At 41.2% G+C, this 17,076-nt stretch overlaps 1 protein-coding gene across 1 annotated transcript; it reads left to right on the top strand.

The window, feature by feature from the left end:
- Positions 1 to 8,215: 8,215 nt before the first annotated feature.
- On the top strand, positions 8,216 to 8,585 carry TNP1 (transition protein 1; the record flags this gene model as incomplete). The annotated part of the gene is made up of 2 exons (XM_084892842.1): positions 8,216 to 8,354; positions 8,557 to 8,585. 2 exons carry the CDS (start codon positions 8,216 to 8,218, stop codon positions 8,583 to 8,585), a joined length of 168 nt encoding a protein of 55 aa, XP_084748968.1.
- Positions 8,586 to 17,076: the final 8,491 nt, after the last annotated feature.

Genomic DNA, 17,076 nt, shown 5'->3' with positions numbered 1-17,076 from the left:
AGGCAGCAATTGGAAAAGCTTTTGAATATGTGGTCCTGAGGTTGTGTAGGAGAAATAGAGTATTTGGAGGATGTATATGAGGAGGAGAGGTGGGGGAGGTAGTGATAGAGCCATTACTGAAGAAGCTTCATTCCTTCTCAGACACATGGCATGGCTTCAATAGGAGAAAGCCATTCACAAGTACCCATCAAGCCCCCATTATTGACCAAGCCCCCATTATGAATAAGACATTGACTATAAGGATGAATGTTATAGAGATCTTTCAATGTAGTTATCTGGATTTTTACCATAAAAAGTGCCTTTGTCGGGAAGGACAGGGTGGGCTCCATAGGCATAGGACCTGTGCAGTCACAAATGGCTCTGTGCTCAGGGGACTTACAGGCTTGGTCTATGTCACCATCTTGAACGTTATTTTTTTAACAAAAGGCTGGCATATGCACTTGCCCTTGGCCCAGCTAGTTTTGGGGAGCCTGGACTTATATGGTGTTGGAACTAAGTTCCAAGTAATCCAGGTCAAACCACAGCTAAAAGGTTAACAAAATCATGAAGGAAATACTGGAGAATGTCAAGTTGGCTTTGTGTGCCTCCTGAGGAGCTTTCTGAGACTTTTCCACACTAACCATGGACCTCTATAACCTCAATTCTCGCTTGTTTCTTTGAAAAAGAATGAAATGGCACTTTTACTGTTGCAGGACAGTAGTCTACTGATAAAACAAGTATTTCTGCATGGTGACATAATCTTCAACAGGACTCCAAAACATTTTGGCATCATTACCTTCCACATTCTCCGCCAGAACAACAATAAGGTTGTTCAGCATTGGGAATTTCATGATCAATAAAATCTGATAACTGTGAGGTTCCTAGAATCTGGGTCTTTCTTTGGTCCCTACTGAAAATGAAGGCTTAGTTTGAAAGATTTCATTAAGCAAGTCATTCTTGCTGTCCCAGCCTAGATCAGGTGAAGGGGAAAGTGTCCATAAAGCATTGAACTTTGGACCACAGAATTCAAGGACTATAAAAAGCAGTGAAAGAATTTCTTTGTTTCATTTCTTTTAAATCTACTTTTCCAAATATGAAAATTCTACCCAAGGGAGTAATGGGAAAACCAAGTAGGCAGTGACTCTCAGGCAAATCTTCTTTGTCAATTCCACTTTTAATATACTCAAGAGGCAAAGTTCTTCTAGTCTATCCTTTTTCACTCTCCATTGATCACAACTAAGAGTAGGAAGTAGAGTTTCATCATGTCAAGTGAAACTACTGAATTATGACATTCCCCCTTGACCCAACTTTGATCAGCACAGTTATAACAAGCACTTATGTTTAAAATAATCCCATAAATATTGAGTATCTCTTCTGGCCAATATACTCTACCAGTATATGGGTCACAGTGCTTTGAAAGCATCAATTATGAAGGGGTTGACCTTCATATGTGACAACTTCAGTGTGTGTCCCTGGTCCTTTTCCCCTTTTGGTGGCAACTCAGCCCTCTTTCATAAGGCCAAGTGTCCTCAAATTCAACCATTCCTCCATGGTTACCACTGGTAGGAGGAATGATTTCAAGAGAACAAGGACCCCTAGTGTGTAGCTCTTAGGACATGAGAGGAGAAGAGAAGAGCAGGAAAAAAAATAGACTAGTAATCTCAACAGTAGTGCCTATGGCATAATGACAAGAAGCCTGGACTAGGAATTAGGAGATCAGGACTTGAGACTGAACTTGCCTATAATTTGTGTCTTTGGCCAAATTCTTTATCCCAAGTTATATTTATTAAGAAATTGCCCTCTAGTAACCTTCAGAACTCAAAGTTCCTTATTCCAATTGTAGATAAATTAAAACACATTTTAAGATCATATAAGGCCAAATGATTGAATATGTGTGATATTTTCATACCATAACATCCCCTTTCTAATACCCTAGAATGCAGACTTATTTTTGTCTGACTGAAGAGCACTGTATTCCCAGTGTATTTTGGGAAGAGACATAGTCTTCTTCACTATATTACAAATGGGGATTAAGGTCACTGGGGGCAGGGGAGTGATTAATGTGAAAATATCATTTGGAACTTTTTGAAACATAAATTTTAGATTTTCTTAATTAAATCTAGCCTTCTTGTTAAGAGTAACAAAAAATGAAAATAGTTAATTTTTCATAAGTCTAAAAATAACTAAACTAACAAAAGTTTGAATTCTCTCCAAATGAGAATTTTAAATTTGTCCAGAGGACCTCAAAGTTCAACACTGCCTCTAAGAACTCACTAGCTTTTCCCAGTTCTCCCTCTCTCTTTAATATATTTCTTCACTCTGATCCTAGCAGCACATGTGAGACAGAAAAGATAAGTAGAACAGAGAGTCGAGACCAGATCTATTTTTAAATCAAGTAGGAAAGACAGTATGGAGCTGTGGGCAGTCTTTGGCTTGGTGATCAGCAATCCTGAGTCTGACCATGGTTTTTAGCCTGCCTGGTGCAGCCCTTTGACAAACCTGTTGACCTTCTAAAAGAGAGTGTCCAGATGGCTCCTGAGGAACCTCCCAGGGTCACAGCTCTTGTGATGAGTCTCCCACCTTTTAGTGCCCTGATCTCTCTACTCTTGGAAAACAGGAATTGCTTATGGAAAGACAGTTTGGGAATACAGACAGAACCGATAGGAAAGAAACCTGGAGGGAAAATTGGGGGGGAAAAAATTCCAACAAATCTTCAGGTAGAACCCAAACCATTCTCAGAACCAAGATGCTCTCTTAATTTCCAGGACTGAATGGTAAGGGGCAAATTAAGTTGAGGTTCTGCCTTCCTTCTTCTCTGAAAACCACCCATTGGCCTTGGGCTCTGGTTTATCTTTGTTCTCCACAGGAGACACCAGATGAGTCCTGAGCTCAGAGAGCTCTGCCTCTTGGGAAGACCCATCTCTAGGCCACTTTCTCATCTCCCAGCCTGCCTTGTGAACCCTCTTTGCCTATGTTAATAGCAGCAGCATCTAGAGCACAGAAGACAGAGTGTGCATGTGAACAAAGTAAAAGGTCCCCATTACCCAGCTGAGGTCAACATCTGGAGAGACTTATGATTCAGAGAAGGATTCACAGTGAGTCATCAACATACTGTCAGCAACTTTTCTATGTTCACTCTTAATGAGCTACAATGAAGATTCAGCCCTGGGAAGAAGACATCCATCAGACTCCCCAGATAAATTAATGAAGTGAGTTGAATTGGCGATGGAACTCAACTAGAGATCCAAAATAGTGACACCCAAAGTCTGTTACTTCCTAATCTAAGAAAGGGACAGGGGGAATACCCATCTTCAAGCCCTTCCCTGCTGTGCCATTTGACCATCCTTATAGAAGATAAAGATATCATTCTGCCCATCCACCTGTCTCCAGGCAAGATAAATCTCAACCCAAGAGAGAAGAAGCTGATGTTTCCTTTTCTAAACATTCCATTCTCTTTTCCTGTCCCAATAGCTCTCAGAAAAATATCTCTTTCAAAAAACAACAGCTAAGACCCACCAGAAAGTCAAAATATGGAGAAAACAGTTTTATTGGGTGTATCTGCTATTCCTGTGCTCAATTATTAGAATTAGCTCATGTAGCCATCCTGTGCCTTCAGCCAAAAAGAAAAATGGACTTCCAATCAAGATGGTGACATAGGTAAACACAGTACTCACATTCTCTCACCACCACATCAAAATTACAACTATAATAAATGTAAGCAAGCAATATACTAGATGCTCAATGAACTTAGGGGAAGAGTAGATGAACTTACAGAGAACTTCAATAGCATAAAAAATAACATGGAAACCATATAAAACTAGTCATAAAAGGGAATCAACTAGATGAAGCTGATAATCAAATCAATAATTTAGAATATAGAAAGCAAAAAACACCCAATCAGAATAGCAAAAAGAAAAATAATTTTTAAAAAATTAGGACAGTGTAAGGAGTCTCTATGACAGTGTACCAATATTCACATCATAGGGGTGTTGGAAGGAGAAGAGTGAGAGCAAGAAAACTTATTTGAAAAAATAATGAAAGAAAACTTCCCTAACCTGGTAAAGAAAATAGGCATACAAGTCCAGGAAGCACAGAGAATCCCAAACAAGATTAACCAAAAAAGGCCCTCACCAAGGTACATCATAATTAAAATGCAAAATGTTAAAGACAGAGAGAAACTTAAAAATCAGCAAAAGAAAAGCAGTTAGTTACCTGCAAAGGAGTTCCCATTAGATGTCAGCTAATTTCTCTACAGAAACTTTGCAGGCCAAAGGGGATTGGCAAGAAATACTCTAAGTGATGAAAAGCAAGGACCTACAACCAAGATTACCTAGCAAAGCTATCATTTAGAATCAAAGAATATATAAAGAGCTTCCCAGACAAGAAAATTGAGTTCACCACCACCAAAGCAGTATTACATGAAATGTTAAAAGATCTTTAAGAAGAAGAAAGATAAAAAAATATATATATAGCCAAAACCGGTTTGGCTCAGTGGATAGAGCGTTGGCCTGCAGACTGAAAGGTCCCAGGTTCGATTCTGATCAAGGGCATGTACCTTGGTTGTGGGAGGCAGCTGATCGATGATTCTCTCTCATCAATGTTTCTAACTCTCTATCCCTCTCTCTTCCTCTCTGTAAAAAAATAATATATATAAACAATAAGATGGCAATGAATACATACCTACCAAAAATTTAATCTAGAAAACAAAATTGACAAGCAGAATAGAAGCAGACTTATAGATACCTATAAAGAACATTTTGACAGTTTCCGGATGAAAGAGGTGTTAGGGGGTTGGGTGAAAAAGGTAAAGAGATGAAGAAGTACAAATTGATAGTTACAAATTAATTAGAAAATACAGCATAGAGAATATAGTCAATAATATTCTAATAACTACATATGGTGTCACTTAAGTACAAGATTTATCAGGATGGTTACTTAGTAAGTTTTATAATGACTAATTACTGATGTGAATACCTTAAACTAATATTATATAATCACTATATGTTTACTATATTTAAAAAAAAATTTTAATATTTTTTTAAAAAGGAAGGTATAAAACAGAGCAGAAGAAAAGGTAAGGAGATAGCAGACTGGATTCACAGAAGTTTCTCAAGGAAAGGTGAGCTTTGGGAAGGTCCGGAATGAACTCATTGTGCTCTCTCTAAATTGTATTGGCACAACCAACACTGGGGGCAGAAGCAGAAAGAGAAACAGACAGGCCGAGGTATCCAGTGCTGAACCCTGCTCATCTTATTGCAGAATGTCTGACACAGAAGTCAACCCAAACCCTCCACATCCTCACCCAAACTGGTCTTTGAATTACTGTCCCCAGCATTGGGCTTTCTGCTGTTGGAGTTACTCAGTATTTTGTCTGAAGCCAGAACTAATTCCTTAACCCTATGTAAAGGGGCTTCTTTGTTCATCAGTTTTCAAGTCTGGCTTCCTTCTTCCCTGTGATCTCAGCTTCTCCTTGGCAGAGTGAGTCTTCAGGGGATGGAAAGAACTGGAGGTGAGCAGTGTTACTCAGTCTCTTGGACCATCCAAAAAATGCATCTCAAACTAGAGACCACCAAGTCAGCATAGTCAGGCATAGGAGGCCAAAACAGAGCCCCAGAAGATTCATTATGGAGACAAATGTCTTTTTTTCCTTCCTTTTCTAGAAATGTTCCCACTTGATATACATTGTCACTCTATGTGGTACTGTCCAAAATGGTTAGAATGAATCTGTGAGGAATGCAATAGAAATAAAAATGCAGTCCCTACCTAGAGGAAACCTGCCACAGTAGCCATATGACCTAATAAATTACTTAACCAAACCTACCTATTTACAAAACAAGAGAGCTGAAATCCAGAGAAGTGATTTTTATGACACAGTCAGGACCAAAACTGAGACACACTGCCTTCTCTTTAGATCAGATTCATTAATGTGACATGACAATGAGGTCACAAAATAGGGCTTTATACCATTGAGGCTGGTTGTCCAGACTTTAAGGACAATGTCATAGGACTATGGACTTTGAACTGATTTCAAAAGATAGTAAAAATTTGAAAAGTTAATAAAGTCTTCCTTGTAGATGTGGGACAAAATGAGAAAGAATATGATGGTCAGGAATGTAGGATTTTTAATTTATTCAACAAATATTCCACAAATCCTTATTAGGCTCTCATTCTGTGGAAGGACTGTTCAATGTCTGGGAATATACCACAGTGAACACAATTTTTTAATTCCTGCTCTCATGAAACTTGTTCATAAGAAGAAAAACAAGGCTGGAGTGGACAGAAAAGTTCCTCCAGTATGAAGAGGCAAGGCAGCAACCTGTTTCATACAGCTCTCCTCTCTTTGGGTAAAAAAAAAAAAAAGATTCTAACAGAGAGTCTCTAGAGAGGCCTGCCTGGAAACAGAAAAATAGTGTCACTTGAAACTGAGTTTCAAAACATGATTTTTCATCTTTTTTAGAGATATCAAAAACATGGGGAATGGAGCTTGAACTACATTCTCTGTTTTTATTCAACCAATTTCTGCTAAGAACCTCTTGCAGTCTAGGTGCTTGGTTCTTGAGAAAGGATAATGGCAGGGAAGAGAGGAGAGAGAAAAGAATAGCTAAGTAACCTTGATTTTTTTTTCCAAAAGGACTCAATTTAAGACATAAAAAAGAAAGAAGAAAAGATTGGGTAATGAGTCCATTATCAGGAAAGTGAGGAATGATGACTATCTTCGGCTTAGGCTTCTACTCTGAGCTCTAGATCTACCTACACAACAATCACTCAATATCTTTATTTGAAAATCTCAAAGGCATTTCAAAGCCAAAATGTCTTAAAACTAAAATGAGTTATAACCCAGTGAGTGGTACCAACACCCAGAAAGCTGCATTAGACAGAAACAAAAGTCACACCTTTGACACCCACTTCTCTTGCCAACCAAATTCAATCCATCACCAAGTCATTGTCTTCTGTCTCTCTCTTCATCCTATCTCCCTGGGCAGGCCTAAACCATTATCAAATATTTCTCTCTCTTGAACCTTTACTATTAGCAATAGCTTCTCCCTTTATTCACTACACTTCTCTATTAATTTATCCCCCACCCAACAGCCTGTAGTCTTTTCATATTATCCTCTTATTTTTTTCATAGCTTTGTAATGTACTTGAGCCTAGGCTGTTCTCTGCCTCTCTTTCAACCTCATCCTGCACCCTATTGGGAAGTAATTATACATTGATTTGTATAGATGTCATATTAATGGCTTTCTCCCCCCTCCCCCACTAGGTTGAGAGCACAGTCTACTTATGTTTTTATCCACTGCTATTTTCTTTTTTTAATATATTTTATTGATTTTTTTACAGAGGGGGAGGGAGAGGGATAGAGAGTTAGAGACATCGATGAGAGAGAAACATTGATCAGCTGCCTCCTGCACACTCTCTACTGGGGATGTGCCCACAACCAAGGTACATGCCCTTGACCGGAATCAAACCTGGGACCCTTGAGTCCACAGGCTGACACTCTATCCACTGAGCCAAACCAGTCAGGGCTCCAGTGCTATTTTCTTATCACCGTTGGGTAAGCCAATAGTTCTCACCCAGGAGTGATTTTAATCCCTCCCCTCTCTCCCCAAAGGAACATTTGGGAACATTTTTGGTTGTCACAGTGTGGGGACTTTATTGGCATCTGATGGGTAGAGTCCAGGGATGTTTTCAAACATCCTACAATGCACAGAACAGTTCCACAAAATTAGTCAGCTCATACTGCCAGCAGAGCTGAGGCTGAAAAATCCTGATTTAGATGAAAAGGAAGGAATGTTTATGTTTTGACTCTATTAAATTGGATTTCCTAGAGTCAAGTCCATAGAGAAACACATTTATTATCTCCCAATACTATAGAGGGACTGAAACAGGCATGCATACACAGACACTCAACCACCATTAAATTTTCTACAGGCAGGAGATACCTTTATTAATGGCTCTTGCACTTCCAGAAGCTCAGCTTAAAACAGGAATTTAGTTGTTCAATAACACCTGTCTAGAAAGCTTCATTAACATAAAAGGGACCTCAAAATTTGAGCTGCATTAAGAGGTGCCACTTTATTTCTCATATATGACCTAAGTGTAACAAAGGCTAGTGACAGCACAATGGAGCCCCACCTACTAAGCCACACCCCTTCGCAATCACAATGGCTAAGGCCTTAAATACCCAGAGTCGCAGCCTCCTGGCTCTGCAAAGCTCCTCATTTTTGCAGAAACTACAATGTCGACCAGCCGCAAATTAAAGAGTCATGGCATGAGAAGGAGCAAGAACAGATCTCCTCACAAGGGAGTGAAGAGAGGTGGCAGCAAAAGAAAATACCGGAAGGGCGGCCTGAAGAATAGGAAACGAGGCGATGATGGTGAGTGAGGGATGAGTACAACAGTCAAACTTGGGAGAACTTGTTGCCCCAAGGCCTTTCCTCTTAAAGTTAGCTCTCCTGAGGACCCTGAAATCTCAGCTTAGGAATTTTGTTTCCATTTAAATACATTCTGGGGTAGGAACAGTATGAATGGGTATGTTCTAACTGGTGTCTCTGTTCCAAACGTGTCCTTCCCCAACAGCCAATCGCAATTACCGCTCCCACGTGTGACCCCACTAGTGGGTTCTGCCCTGGTGGACTTCAAACAACACCGGGCAGCAACAAGAGGACAACAGAAGGGGGACTGCCAAAGAGACCTGAAGTTAGATCAAAGCCAAAGAACCTAACCTATGGGTAAAATACCAATTGTGATTGAAATGAGGAATGTATAATGTTGGCTGTTTCTCCCCAACATCTCAATAAAATGTTGAACACTGAAAAGTATGCTTATTTTCATCTTTGGTTAAAAAGGGGCTTCTGAGCTAGGCAGACTTGGAATAATTGGATGGTATGAAACCATTAAACATAATTTGGGAAATATTGAAGCAATTTGTCCTGTCCTGCTTTCCAGAGTTGGGGCTATGCATCATTGCCATATTTGGGTCTTGGTCTCAATATGCTGTCTCATATTGAGGGAGCAATCAGAAAAAGAGGAGATCAGAGCACCAATAATGAGTTATAAATTTTGTAGCTGGTTTTGTCAAGGAGCTTATAGCATAAGGAGGGACATACCATATGTTTAGCTAAAGGCATGTTCCAGAGGTAGAAAACTCTCAGAGGTGCTTCTAATTCATCTGAGCAAGTTTAGCAGGCTGTTAGGACCTACATGTCCTATATTGGGCTTGAAACAGACAAAGATTGCCTGGCACAGGTTCAAGCCAGATGGTGTGATGGTCATAAGTTAACCTTAGAATGTCTGGAAGTAGGAATTACCTCCATCTGGATGGACCTATATTGATCATTGATAGGAAAAAGAACCTTGATCTTGGGTTCTCATATGATCCAGCCAGGAACCTCGACACTGGGAGTAATATTTTTCTTAATGATTGTTTCCTGTTGCCTAAGAGTCACTACCAGGGTGGCACAAGCTGGAATTGAGACTCGCATTTAAACCAAGCCACCCACTTGGTTGTTTGCAACCAGGAAGGAATAAGGAGAAGGTTAGACATAAAGTTTACATTTCCAACAGTGGGGATTGTGACATGGAAGAAATGAGGATAAGGTTAGACATGAAGTTTACTTTTCCAACAGTGGGGATTGTGACATGGAACCAAGTGACCAAATTGTATTTTTAATGAAGTATTGGTGAGGCATGCCGGTACTGAATGTTCAGAGATTAATATCCCTGTAGGTCAGAGTCTAGTAGTACAAAAAGGATCAGTGATTTTCAGTAGAGAATGCATAGACTGATACCTTTGTCAGGTTCAGGTTCAAATCTCCCCTTAGCATTAGGTACACAGCCACTGAATTGAATTTATACTTCCCTCCTAATATTTCCAGCTTCTACTTTGGGGGGGAGGGAGGGAAGGGAGAGAGAGAGAGAGAGAGAGAGAGAGAGAGAGAGAGAGAGAGAGAGAGAGAGAGAGAGAAATACTCCATAAACCTCAGCCTCCATATTATGCCTTGTTCATAGTGTGACTGCACAAAGCTCTTTATAAACAGTCTGATTTAGACTCCCTAATCAGAAATGGCATCTCACATTCTCTTGTGCCCTCTGGGAGTTCCTCTGTTTCCATGTAAAGAAAGATTTAGGTCCTTGAAACACACAAAATCAGTTAATGTCAAGCCTTTGCTACTCCAGCTATAAATTACTTTAAACTTATCTAGGATGCAAGATGTTTATTAGAGACCAATACTCAACAAGGAAAGGGGGCAGGAGGATTGTGTGGAGGAAGGAGTTGAACAGTCCTGCATGGGATCAAAATAGCCCAGCCAGGAAGCTTCAATAAGGGTGACCTTAGTCAAGGCTTTGCTGTGCTAAGAAAACCCTAAAGTTAGTGTCAGCTGGGGGCTGCTTTGCTGGACTAGACACCCCACAATCTGAGCTGGATTCCTTCCCACCTTTTCCATTTTTGCCCCTGCCACTCCTTGCTGTGCTGCCTGTCACGGGCCTTCAAATGCTTTCACACACAGCTCCCCTTCCACACTGTGTTCACTACTTCGCCTTGTCTCTGCCATCTTTCAGATTGACAGTATACACAGAGACAACCTCTCCTATAGAGCAAAGGCAAGAGACAGGAATTAGGAGAGCAACAGTTCTGAGTGTGAAATTTACTTCCCTCAAGAAACTATTCTGCTCAGGAAGTTGGTCAGAATCCCCCAGGAAAGCAGATCCTGCAGAGAGCTCAAATGAAGATTGACAGAAAGGGCTATTCATACAAATGAGACATCTAGAAACAAACAATGGTGGGTCTGAGGGTCAAATGAACTACATGGAGCCCCAGGAGAGCCAAAACTGTTTATTTGGCAGATGGGCCTCTTGGTAAAGACTGTACTAGGGAAGATCGTAGCTACAGAAGCAGAACTAAACCCCCCTGGCATTTTCCAATGCCCTCCAATCTCCCCCTTGTGCTTGCATAGGTCACAGTGAACTGGAAGCCAGCAGGAAGGGATTCCACATGATACTAAATATAAGGGCCAGCCTCCCGGGGCATCGAGGAGCACAGTGTGTTGGAGAATAGCTCTGAAAAACCAAACATGCTAGATAACACAACCTTGTAGGCAACATTTGTTTTTTTCCTTTAGTATTCTGTTTGTCTCTCTTGTTTGTTGTCACAGAACAAAGTCCTTTCAGCAGTAGAGAAACCCCAAATGGACTTCTCGGGGCTCCCAAGCCCTCAGCTTCAAAAGCATGTTTTTATGTCATTTTCTGGACAAGTATATCCCCAAACTGTTCCAATACAATATTATATTTCAACAATTCTCTAAACACAAAGTAATTAATAACTAGGATGGGCATGTGGCGAATGGCGGCCCATCAGGACAGCCAGGCTGTTTCTTGCCTGGTGACTGCAATCTTTGCCCTCATGGACAGGTTGGAGAAGGAATGGTGACCAACCAGAAAACTTTTGCAGTAAGAACATTTTCTAGGCTCATGCTGGAAATTTTCCAATGCTCCTGTTGACTTAGCCCCTGCCCTCCAGGAACATTCATTCCTTCTCTCTGTTGATAGCTCCTGTAGGCCCAGCAACCACCGGGCAGGCACATTGGTAGATAGCACAGGGGTCTTTTCACAGTGGTGGAGCTCAAACACCCCGCCCTTGGTGTGCTTTTCCTCTGTCACCACAACCAAGTGGACTATGTTCCTCCTTCCAGCTTGCTCTGGAACACTATGTCCTGAAGTCATCACGTACCCGGACATTTTGGAAAGTCAAAAAAATAAAAAAATAAATAAAAAGGATCTTGGCCACAGGCCCTTCTGGGTCACCTTGACCTTCTTGTGAGCTGACTTGGATACAAGGTTTCCGCTCCACTAGCCTCTGGGACCACTCCCATCAGACCCTGATGCTATGTGTGTATGGATGGAGAAAACCCAGAGGAGCTAGGAGGAGAACAGAGCTGACTCCCACCTCTTGCCCTGGGCCAAACAAAATGACTCTGGGTGGGACCAGCTGTGTCTGCAGCCACAGGCAGACAGGAAGTTCTGGAGAAGTGTTCAGGGCTGTGCAGAGGGGGTGAAGGCCTAGAAACGGCAGCTGGGATGGGACTCTGTTGCCCTGAGAGTAGTTAGTGCAAATCAGACATGGACTAGGACTTGAGTATTGGGTTCACCCAAAGGCTCTATCCTTTGAGACCAGAGGTCAGCAGCAACCTAGCTCTGAAATCAGTACTCACTCACTCACCAGGCCCATTCTTGAGAGAAAACCAAATGGGACAGGGTCTTAATTCCTCATTGCTAGGAGCATGCAGTCTTAGTTGCCAGGCTGAACCACCTCACTAGATTGATGAGTCAGGAAGCAGTTTGTTTCACTTTGAGAGAGCCTTGCCTCACTTCTGAAGCCCCAAACCAACCTCCCTCTCCAGCCTTTCATCAGCCCAAACATGAGGCCTTTCCCTGATCAAGCCTAGAATCCCAGAACCTGCAGCTGGGGCCATTTCATCTCTTACTATGAGTCCAGCCCACCAGAGCTGTAACCAAGCCTGACTCAGGCAGAAGGGAGGGTGGCTCCTCTGGGCATTGGTTCTACTAGCCATTTGGTCTCTAGTGAATTTTCCCACCTTCATTAGCCTCATCTTATGTGTAAAAAATCAGTCATAATATCTAACTCACTAGAAGGCTCGTAAGAATATCAAATGGCTACTACACTTATCAGATGATCACTTCTTAAGTTATATGAATGCTAATCACTCAGTTGTATACCTGACACTGATATAATATTATATATCAACTATAATTTTTAAAATGTTTTAATATTTCTTTAAAAAGAATATTAAATGTTGGTAAATTACAGGCCTTGAGTAAGCTGGCTGCCTTCTCTGTCCCTCTGGACTGGCCCTTTAGATATAATTGTGACTGCATGGCCCTGACTCATAATTCTGTGTGATGCTTTACCTCAGGATGCCTTACAGCCTGAAGTGGTGGACAGACACCCTCCATGCTGCCTGCCTCTCTACAGAGAGCCTCCACTGTGATCTAGGAGCCTCTTTATGTCCCCTGACCCTTTCACCTAGGCCAGGTCCTGAGATCAGGAAGCAACTACACGTTCCTGTGGTTTGTTTTGCTATCTTATAAAATGTAGGACCTGAGGATGATATTATCTCTCCAACCCATAGGAGCAAGAACAAGCCATCCTGGGTGAAGGGAAAGAGGATCGTACCAAGACACACAACAAGCCTTTGTTTCTTGGGAAACAAATCAATGAATCCACCTCTTAATATTCTGTAAAAAATAAAATCTGAGAATTGATGTGAGTGAAAAGGACCAAGGATGGATTAAAAAACTCACTGATTAGAATCATATTTATTTTTCCCACTAGCAGCAGGCACATGTCTCCGTAATAATTAGCTAGGAAGCCCTCAGATCTAATACACAGGTGGTTTCTAATGAAAAGACATAAAGAACCTGATCACCATTTGCAGGAATCATCCTCCAAAGTCTTTCAAATGGAAGCTCACAGAAAGGAAGAGCTTCTCAACAGGACTAGAAAGTGGACCTTGATTTATTGACTTACTGTTTCCTTCAGAACAGCATCATGAGAGGTATACAAAAATGGTTCTGAAATTTTCACCTGGGACCAATCTGATAAAATGTATATTCTGATTCAGGTGGGCCTGAGATTCTGCATTACTAAGGCTCCCCTGTGACACTGATGCTACAGATCCAGGAGCCACACTATGAATGTTGGACTAGAATTGTGGTCAGAAAACTGTGGCTCACGAGCCTCATGTGGCTCTTTGGCCCCTTAAGTGTGGCTCTTCCACAAAATACCACAGCCTGGGTATTTTGAAGAAGTGGTGTTAGAAGAAGTTTAAGTTTAAAAAATTTGGCTCTCAAAAAAAATTTCAATTGTTCTACTGTTGATAATTGGCTCTGTTCACTAATGAATTTGCTACTCATGAGTTTGTCACTAGAAGCCCAGAGAGCAGACCCCAGCTGGGCTTGGCCTAAACTTCCATGGCAACTCACTTAGAGCCCTCTCTGGGACTCTAAGACCTCTTCTGATTCTTAAAAAAAAAGAAGTCCTAATGGATGAGTAAAGAAATATAGCCCAGCAGCAGCTATATTTCTCTCCTAGAAATAGAAGCCAGTAGAATCACAGGGTATGGATAAAGGACTTTCTTTGCCACCTCTGAACCATGGACAGGCGACATTACTCCAGAATATGGGGACTGATGGTACTTCCCAGGGATAGCACAAGAAAGAAGTGAGAGCCCAGCTGGGTGGCTCAGCTGGTTGGAGCATTATCCTGTACACCAAGATGTTGCAGGTTTGAGTCCAGGTCTGTGCAGTCACAAACAAACAGGTCCAACCAATTGCATGTATAGGAGGCAACCAATTGATGTTTCTCTCTCACATCTATGTCTATATATCTCTTCCTCTTTCTCTAAAGTCAATTAAAAAATAAAATAAAAAACAGTTATCCTTGGGTGAAAATAAAGAAGAGGAGGGAGGAGGAAGAGGAGAAACAGGATGAGGAGGAGAATTGGAAGAAGAATTGAAGAAGGGGGGTGGGGGGGTAGAATGAGAAAAGAGATTAGAAAAAGCTCTGCAAACAGTGAGGCCTCTCCCAGCCTTGCTACCATGGGAGGCTAGAAAGGGAATCTCTAGCTTGACCACTTGATCTATCCCCTTTTTCTTTTCTATTTGCTCCCTTCTGGCAGATCAGGAGCCAGCTCACAGCCTACCTGCTTCTGCTCAAAGTATGCATCCGTTTGCATTTTGTTGAGAGCAACAGAGAGATTCCAGTTAACTTAAAAGAAGGAGATGTGGAATCTATTGGAAGGTATGGAATTGCTTGGGAGACAAGGAAAAGCTGGACAGGTGGGCCACGTGATGGGAGTCAGGCAGAAAACAGACAGGATACTCTCCTCACACTGAAATGTCTCCAACTGTTCTCCATTCTTACATCACTGCCCTAAAAACCCAGGGTCACAGGAGAGAGAAAATAATGGTCAAGCTTGTGTTGTCGTGAGGTGGGGTTGGTCCTGAAGGGGAAATCGAGGGACTGCCATCACAGAAAGGAGGGTGTAAGCCAGGCAGCCAAGCACAATGTCCACTACAGAATGAAACCCGCTTCATGGGGAAGAAACAGCATCCTGAGTGTAAAACAGCCACATTCTCCCATCCCTGCTTCTGTGAACACCCTTCTAACATGCCACTTTTCCTGTAAAACTGCCATCATAGCACAAAGAATTTGCTGAGAACATATAACATACAATTTACTTTCACTGCCAGAACCAGAAGTTGGCTTCATTCTCGACTCCCTCTATTTTCCCCATGGAGAACATTATTGCATGGAAAAAGTTAACAATAAATGGAAAAGCGAGGAGAATAATAGAGCTGCATGCAGGGCTGCTGCTGAAGGCAAGGACAAGCCCATTCACTAGGGACACATTTTCTACTCATGTTTCTGCAAAAGTAAATGATGCCTGGGAGTCAGGGAGCTTCGGGAAGCATCCAAAGGGTGACTGAGACCTCTGAAAATCAAGAGTCCAGTGATGCAGATTTGCAGTGAGTGGAGGAGCCCCAGACCTCAGGGGGACTCCATCACCCCTGTCTGAGTCTTAAGAAAAAGGAAGCAAGACATGTTCTGGCTGACTTAGCTCCCATGGGTCTGAGTCTTCACCATCTAGTATGGGAGCCACTGGCTTTGTGTAGCTATTGAGCACTCGAAATGGGGCTGGATGTGCTCTCACTGTAACATACAGGGGTGAGAAAAAAGTAGTTCTACAGCTGTTCATATGACAAAAGACATGCAGGTCATGATTATTTTACAATACTTCACTCAAAAGAAGGTCATAATGAAGCTGTAAACCTATATTTGTCCTTTCTGTAATACTGGCTTTCAGAGATTTAATATGAGCAAAATATCAATGTAAAACAACTATTGATATCTCATTAATAATTGTTTCACATTGGTTGTATGTTGAAATAATATTTTAGACATATTTGGTAAAATAAAATTAGTTTTATGTTTCTTTTTTCCTTTTGACATACGGCTACTAGAATACGGGGGATCACAAATGCAACTGGTGTTATATTTTGTTGGACAGAGCCAGCCTGGGGTCCCCTGGATTTTCACAGATCAGTAACCTCTCCTCCACCGTACTGTCTTCCCTTTCATTTACAGCAGAGCCAATGAGCGCCTGTCCTAAGTGAACACTGCAGAGAGATGAATAAAACCCCATTATCTACCTTCAGCTTTCCCAACCCTCCATCACACACAACTAACTACACATACCCTTTATGTCTTGATTAACTTTTATATCTTTTATATCTACAGTTTTAGGAAGTGGTTGTTGTGTTCTGTTGTGCTATTCTTACTGTTCCTATGATCATTTTTACTGTCCCTGATGTGTCTAAATGATTGTTTTCCCAGATGACAAGGGCCAAAACTGCCCACCACTGTACTGGTATATAATTTCTAAAACATTGGATTCCTAGTGAATGGTTTCAAAGTTGGCTAATGTATAAACACAATATATAATTGTTTTTAATACTTGTTCATTTTGTCATATCAGGAAGTTCTATATGTCACACACACACACACACACACACACACACACACACACACACAGGATGGGGGATAACTTGACATCTAATTATCACTATGATCTACTCACATCTACCTATTAACTCATACCCACACTCACAAAGGCAAAAAGTAGAGAGAGAAAAACTCAAGATGGTAGCACTCAGTTTTAAATTCTATCTTGTTTTCCATACATTTACTTGAAATAGAATTATAGAAATTTTTACTTCTTGGAATAATAATAGCAATGTACTTATGCTAGATACTCTCCTAAGAGCTTTATACATATTATATTTCTTTCATAGTCATCACAACCCCATGAAGTACATAATATTATGACCTCTATTTTAGAGATAAGAAACCAAGGAAGAGAAAGATCAAGCAATTTATCCAAGGTCAAATGGCTGGTGAGTGTCAGAGGTGGGATTTAACAAGGCTATCTATAGTTCTGTATCTGTGTGCTTACCCATGACACTGTGGCCTTAGTTTTATAGATGGAGGAACAGAGGCCTAGAGATTGGAAAAGACAT

The sequence above is a fragment of the Pipistrellus hanaki genome, assembly GCF_964339955.1.
Source record: "Pipistrellus hanaki genome assembly, chromosome: 8".
Taxonomy (NCBI): Eukaryota; Metazoa; Chordata; class Mammalia; order Chiroptera; family Vespertilionidae; genus Pipistrellus; species Pipistrellus hanaki.
The sequence above is the reverse complement of the archived record's forward strand: the minus strand, read 5'-3'. Positions and strand labels throughout refer to the sequence as shown.